The sequence below is a fragment of the Nerophis lumbriciformis genome, linkage group LG08, assembly GCF_033978685.3.
Source record: "Nerophis lumbriciformis linkage group LG08, RoL_Nlum_v2.1, whole genome shotgun sequence".
Lineage (NCBI taxonomy): Eukaryota > Metazoa > Chordata > Actinopteri > Syngnathiformes > Syngnathidae > Nerophis > Nerophis lumbriciformis.
Window position 1 is genome coordinate 23,674,856 of NC_084555.2, and position 7,899 is coordinate 23,682,754.

Sequence of the window (7,899 nt, forward strand, 5' to 3'; positions counted from 1 at the left end):
GTATACAAAATATCAAGCTGTGCACACTTTTCATGTTTTGTGTGTCATCCTCCACACTGGCCTTTGTGTAGCTGCTTGCTTTGGCAGATGTTAAAGTGAATTTGCATGTCTTGTGGTTGCAGAAAGGCTGAGCTCATATAAACAGCAAGACTAGTGGCCTAGTGTGTGGGGACATCAGACAAAAAAGACAAATTTAGAATGACATTTGCTATCAGATATCCATGCTACCACTCATGATCCACTTCTTTCGGGACATATCTTTCCGTGCCTTTTTACTGTTCGGTAACCTCTCTATTAGCTCTAAACCTCTTAAGTCACAAAAGACATGTTTTCAAATGTATGATTTCCCAATTATTATTTTTTTCCTGTGAATTGCAGGTGCTCCTCAACAATAACGTCAATGGGCCCTTCCAATGCGTGAGCTATTTGTCCATATATGTACACATCTTGGACATTGTTGATGTTATGTTGCTCAATGATGGAGAACAACAACTGGGTCCAAATCATACTTAAGGCCTCTGCCAGCACACATCCTGCCAGAGATGCCGCTTCTGTAACCATAAGCAGCAGCCTAGTATAAATCAAACTGTGTCATCCATTTGATCTGAACAAATGTTGTTTTAAGATATCAGAGGCAGGACAACAAGCGGAAGCCAGCTGGCTCCTTTAATGCTGTGAGTCATCGCTTCTTCAAAGTTTGCATGTGCACGAACATGAATGCATTTCATTTTACTGTCGAATTTGAGCGTTTTACATGTGGCACACTGTCACAAGCTATAAATATAAAATTGTTATGAATATATGTGCAGTAAAAAAGGTATTTTTATATCCCCGTATGCAGCATTGCATAATAGATACTGTAAATACATTGTCTTCTAGGATTTTTTTTTTTAAACAACAGCTGCAACCACAATAATAAACATATTGTTGAGTCTTTGCAAAATGTAAGTATGGCTCCAAAGGTTTCGTTGCATTTAATGGTTGTTTTATCAAACTACAAAGACGAGCAACACGAACTACAATAACCAGCCCTGTGAATAGAACCCCACTACGTTTGTGACAGGTATGAACTACCCCTAGTTGTGCTATTTATCCTTTCACTTTACTGCAGTAATGCACATTATACCCCACCAATGCAGATCCATCCCGTGCTGCTCTTTCTGAGCTCCTGACTGCATCACTGCGTCTGTCAGCATCTGCATGTCATCAAGTGGAACTATCTAGTCCCCTCAGAGCCATCACTGCACGCCCACCTCCAAAAGAATGAGCAAGCATATGCAACCTATTTGCATGGCTTTGCATTGATTTGTTTGACAGATGACAAGCAGCTGCAGCAATTTGCATCCTGCCTGAGTTGCCTTGGAGAAAATCTTCTTGAAGTAAGTCAACACATTGGTTGAATTTGTTTTGATTGTTTTCTTCAAGACGTGTGTGATCTAAGACTCTAAGTGACATTTTTTTGGTTTGTAGAATTTTTTTTTAGTAACAATTTTTTTACATCATATTCAATAAAATCATAATATAGTTTACATATTTTATGCGCAAAACAGTAGATTTGAAAATGCAGATATGGCATTTGTTTGTCAATAAAAAATGACAATAACATATTTTGGTAAATACCCATGCTGTTAATTTAGGGCAGGGGTAGGGAACCTATGGCTCTAGAGCCAGATGTGGCTCTTTTGATGACTGCATCTGGCTCTCAGATAAATCTTAGCTGACATTGCTTAACATGATAAGTAATGAATAAGTCCGCTGGTAATCACAGTGTTAAAAATAACGTTCAAAATATAAAACATTCTCATGCATTTTAATCCATCCATCCGTTTTCTACCGCACCTGTTCAAGAAGTCGTATTAATGGTAAGAAGTATTTTATTTATTATTGGTTAGCTTCAGAATAACAATGTTATTAAAAATAATAAGACACTTGTTATACTCTAAAAATGTTGGTCTTACTTAAAAATGCACACATTTAGTTGTATTCAGTGTTAAAAAATATTATATGGCTCTCACGGAAATACATTTTAAAATATTTGGCTTTCATGGCTCTCTCAGCCAAAAAGGTTCCCGACCCCTGATTTAGGGGATGCATTTGTTAAGAATTGTACCTTACTGCAACCTTTAAAAAATAAATACGACAAATAGAACAAATACAATTTTTTAATTTTGTCGCCCATTATATTATTTTATTTTTGTAATTCTATTTATTTTTGTATTAAATTTATTTTGAAGTTATGTGTGTAATAGGGTACTGAAAAAATCCATTCACAGACGAATCGCAATTGTTATTTATTAAAATTCTAAATCGGTGCATAATTTAAATCAAACTTGCCAACCCTCCCGGATTTTCCGGGAGACTCCCGAAATTCAGCGCCTCTCCCGAAAACCTCCCGGGACAAATTTTCTCCCGAAAATCTCCCGAAATTCAGGCGGAGCTGGAAGCCACGCCCCCTCCAGCTCCATGTGGACCTGAGTGACGTGTCAACAGCCTGTATTCACGTCCGCTTTCCCACAATATAAACAGCGTGCCTGCCCAAACACGTTATAACTGTAGAATGATCGAGGGCGAGTTCTTGGTTACTTATGTGGGTTTATTGTTAGGCAGTTTCATTAACGTCCTACCAGCACGGTAACAACACACAACAACAGCAGTCATGTTTTATTCTACCGTAAAGCAGTTCGTCTGCCGTAAACAGCAATGTTGTTGTAATATATTGAGTTGGAGGAAATAACCAGCCGAAGTGATGAAGTACGTATCTTTACTGTAGACTTCAGAACAGACTCACACACTTGACGTCAGGTGCGCAACACCACGTAAATCGTTGGCCAACCAAAAAGTAACCCCAGTACGCTATTGCCAACATTCACCAGGAGATGGCAACAGACAAACATAGATCACTCTATTAAATTCCTCCCCTTTTAGAAATGTAGACGTTACTTGTGATGTTATGTGCCAGGGAATATAAGAACTACACTACCCAGCATGCAACAGGAATGATGAGCATGCGCGGCAGCCCGGAAGGTGGTATGTGGCCATGCCTGCAGCTAGAATGTGGTTATGAGCACGCTTTATGAGTAAACGTTTAGAACTCAGCCAACACGCCTCGTCTGCATTATTTACTAATAGACAGACAACACATGGTGTCAGAAGTGGCCGTGAGCAGCGTCGGACGGAATGTTTGCCACGAGGGAGCCACGAAAGACGAGCGGAAGGAAGATGTCTCTGGTCGCGTGAGTGAAAACGTGCGAAGGACGCCACATTTCTGAGGAGTTTGCTACGGTGTGTGAAGACTATGAGCGGCGGTAAAGTGACACAGAGGACAAGGGACAAATTGAACAAATAGAAGAGGATCTTGTGCCCGAGTTGGAGGAAAGCCAACAACACAAAGAGCTGTGGAGTCCCGGTAACTTACCCCAAAGTGCAGTCATGGAAAATCTAAGTCCACCTAGCCCAATGCTACTAACTGCTAATCTTGCTGATAACTGGAAGCGTTTTAAGCAAAGATTTAATATATATTTAGCAGCAAGCGGAGCAGGAGGTGATAATGAAAAGCTGAAAGCTCATATACTTTTGCATGTTATTGGAGAAGATGCTTTGGACATATATAATAGCTTTCAGCTGGATGAAGCTAATTTGACTTTGGAACAGCTAATGACAAAGTTTGAAGAATACTTTGTGCCTCGTCAAAACGTGACATTTGAGAGGTATATGTTTTTCACACATGACCAAAAGCAAGGAGTACCTTTTGATCAGTACCGGTACATGGCAGAGCTTAATTCATACACTAAGCAAAACATGTGAATTTGACACTCTGAGAGACTCATTAGTGAGAGATAGGATTGTTTGTGGTACAATGGATAATGTACTGAGAGAAAGACTGCTTCGAGAAACTGGGCTTACGTTAGATAAGTGTGTCAGTATGTGTAGAGCAGCTGAGACCACCAGAGCTCAAGCAAAAGAGCTACGGAGAAGTGAAACAACAGTGCATGCCATACATAAAGAACAATGGAAAAAGAAAATGTGTACCAAACAAAAGGATCAAAAAGACAAATCTGTGGAATTTAAATGTGGTAAATGTGGAGGCAGCCACAAGCCAAAATATTGTCCTGCATATGGAAAAACATGTAACAACTGTGGAAGGAGCAATCACTATGCAAAGTGTTGCAAAGCAGCTTCAAGACAGAAAGTTCACACAGTTGAAGAAGATGATGATAAGGAGTTTCTTGTCAATGTGGTGCAAGCATGCACAATTGAAAAAGAAGAATGGATTGTTCCAATCACAGTGAATCAGACGACAATACCATTCAAGTTAGATACAGGTCCTCACGTAAACCTGCTATCTTTGGAAGATTACAAAACACTGACTGTAAAGAGAAAAATTCATCCAGTAAAAACCAAAGTAAGTGGATACACTGGAGAACGAGTTCCTGTTAAAGGCGGATGTATTGCAACTTTTAAACACAAGGGTCGACAAATGAGAGCACAGCTACTGATTGTGGATATGAGTGTACAACCAATCCTGGGACTCAGTGCATGCACAAAGCTCAATCTTGTCAAAAGAGTGTTTGTGGTGACATCTCAAGAAACTACAAATGCTAAGGACACACTCATGGAAGAGTATAAGGACTGCTTTCAAGGACTTGGATGTCTACCTGGACTACATAAAATATGTGTAGATAAAAATGTGTTTCCTGTTGTGCACCCGTGCAGGAAAGTCCCATTTGCTCTGCGGGAAAAACTGAAAGTTGAACTAGCACGAATGGAAAAGTTGGGAGTCATTAAAAGAATAGATGAGCCAACTGAATGGGTCAGCTCGCTGGTTGTTGTGCAAAAGAAAACAGGTGCCCTAAGAATATGCTTGGATCCAAGAGACTTAAATAAAGTGATCAGAAGAGAGCACTTCAAGTTACCAACCAGGGAAGAGATCATGGCACAATTTTCTGGAGCAAAATGGTTCAGCAAATTAGATGCTTCATCAGGTTTCTGGCAGATGAAGCTTGACGAGGAGAGTTCAAGACTGTGCACATTTAACACCCCGGAGGGCAGGTACAGGTTTCTTCGCCTACCATACGGCATCTTGTCAGCGCCTGAAGTATATCATAAGACCATTCACATGATTTTTGAGCACATACCTGGAGTTGAGACAATGATGGATGATATCATAGTGTGGGGCTCAACCCGAAAAGAACACGACGAAAGACTGAGACAAGTGCTAGACAAGACAAGGGAGGTGAACCTGAAACTTAACAAAGAAAAATGTGAGTTTGGAGTGAAGTCACTTACCTTTGTGGGAGATGTTGTGAGTGAAGAGGGCGTGAAGCCAGACCCGAGAAAAACTTCAGCAATCAACAACATGGAAAGGCCAACCAACAAAGATGAGGTCAGACGTTTCCTAGGGATGGTCACCTATCTTGCCAAGTTTGTCCCACAACTGTCAACACAGTCAGCACCTCTCAGGAGTCTTCTTGAACAAAAGAATGAATGGATATGGTCCCACAAGCAAGAACAATGTTTTCTGAAACTGAAAGAGACTCTTATACAGGAGCCTGTGTTAAAGTTTTATGACCCCGAGAAGAGCACCAGGATCTCGGCAGATGCATCGCAGTACGGCCTGGGAGCAGTGCTACTGCAGCAACATGAAGAGCAGTGGCTACCTGTCGCCTATGCATCCAGAGCACTGACAAGTGCCGAGACCAGGTATGCTCAAATTGAAAAAGAACTGTTAGCAAGTTTGTATGCATGTGAGCGTTTCCATCAATATGTATATGGACAGATGTTTCAAGTGGAAACTGATCATAAACCGTTGGTGTCCATCATGAACAAACCATTGAATGACTGTCCAGTACGAATACAGCGCATGCTAATTCGACTGCAAAAATATGACGTGCACATGATGTATACACAAGGAAAATATATGTACACAGCTGACACATTGTCTAGAGCAGTGGATAAGAGAGAACTTGCAGACAGTGAAAATAGCACAGAGATACAGGCATATGTAGATATGGTAGTGACATCTTTGCCGGTGACTGCAGACAGAACAGAACACATACGGAGAGAGACTATTGCAGATGAAACTATGAAAGAACTCAAGAGCACAGTACAGAATGGATGGCCTGACAACAAAAAGGATTGCCCCTTGAAAATACAAGACTATTGGAATTGTAGAGCTGAGCTCACAGTGGTGGATGACATTGTGCTAAAAGGGAGCAAATTTGTTATTCCGTACTCACTGCGCAAACAGATGCTCGAAAAGATACACGAAGGCCACCTCGGTGAAGTCAAGTGTAAAAGGAGAGCTAGAGAAGTAATGTACTGGCCAAGGATCAATCAGGATATTAGCCAAACAACAACGTCATGTGGAGTTTGCCGAACTTACAGGCCAAAACAACAAGCTGAGCCACTGATGACTCATCCAGTGCCCCACAGACCGTACTACAAAGTAGGAACTGATCTATTTGACTTTGATGGAAGGAGCTACGTGGTAGTCACAGACTACTTTTCAAACTATCCGGAAATTGGAGCATTGCAGTCAACAACGAGCAAAGCAGTTGTCAGTTATTTAAAGACTGTTTTCGCCAGACATGGTGTTCCATGCGAACTGTTTTCTGACAATGGTCCCCAGTTTTCTAGTTGTGAGTTTGCTGCCTTTGCCAAGGAATGGGGGTTTCAACACTCCACGTCAAGTCCAACTTATCCAAAGTCCAACGGCTTGGCAGAATGCTCTGTAAAAACAGTAAAAAACTTGTTAAAAAAATCACAGGACAAAGATGACTTTCAGAAAAGTTTACTGATCTCCCGGAGTGCACCTCTACAAAATGGACTGTCACCAGCCCAAATGCTGATGGGTAGGCGCATTCGCTCCAACCTACCAGTCAACGAGGATTTGCTGACACCCAAAGGCGCACACAAAGTCAGACACGCTAAGGAAGTACAAAAAGCAAAGCAAAAACAGCTGCATGATAGAACGGCAAAACACCTGCCTATGCTGAGGCCGGGAGACGTTGTGCGTCTCAGAGACATTTCTACAGGCACTTGGAGACAAAAAGGACAGGTGGAAGAGAAAGTTGCTCCACGTTCGTATAGGATCCAGATGGAAAATGGACCGACTCTGAGAAGGAACCGCACGGATCTTCAACTACAGCTGACTGAAGGCAACATTGCAGCTCAGGAAAAGGCTCAACAGGACTCAGCTGGACCTGCAGAACTTGCTGACACAGAGCCTGACCTTGCTGACCAAGGACTGACAGCAGTGTCCGCGTCACCTGCTGTTGAGAGACTGTCTAACTCTAGACCTAAGAGACAGGTTCAGCCACCTAAGAGGCTGATTGAGAGTTGTTAAGGACTCTGAGGTTTTGAGAGTTGTAAAAAAAAAAAAAAAAAAAAAAAGGGTTGACATAACTGTTTATGATGCTTTGACATTTTTGCACTTTGTCTTTATTGAAAGAAATGTCTATGTAGAGAAAAGCTATTTGCAGATGTGGTTGCAATGCTAAAAGAATGAAAAGTTAAACACTATTTCTTTATAGGGGGAAAGATGTGATGTTATGTGCCAGGGAATATAAGAACTACACTACCCAGCATGCAACAGGAATGATGAGCATGCGCGGCAGCCCGGAAGGTGGTATGTGGCCATGCCTGCAGCTAGAATGTGGTTATGAGCACGCTTTATGAGTAAACGTTTAGAACTCAGCCAACACGCCTCGTCTGCATTATTTACTAATAGACAGACAACACATTACTTAAAACAAATAAACAACCCAATCAAAAAATGCAGCAGCTCAATTAAAAAACTGTACTCAAGCCACTTTTTTTTTTTTAATATAGTACTGAACTCTTAACCCTCATATGTAAACAATAACATGCTTATTATACAAACAGTATTTGTACACCTTT

At 41.2% G+C, this 7,899-nt stretch overlaps 1 protein-coding gene across 2 annotated transcripts in view; it reads left to right on the forward strand.

The window, feature by feature from the left end:
- The window catches only part of kif6 (kinesin family member 6), a 121,107-nt gene extending 120,238 nt beyond the window's left edge, over nucleotides 1-869 (forward strand). For both annotated transcript variants that reach the window (XM_061968500.1, XM_061968501.1), the window contains one exon: nucleotides 379-869. In XM_061968500.1, the coding sequence (XP_061824484.1) occupies nucleotides 379-395 (17 nt within the window). In that variant the 3' untranslated portion in view covers nucleotides 396-869. The remainder of the gene's footprint in view (nucleotides 1-378) is intronic.
- Nucleotides 870-7,899: the final 7,030 nt, after the last annotated feature.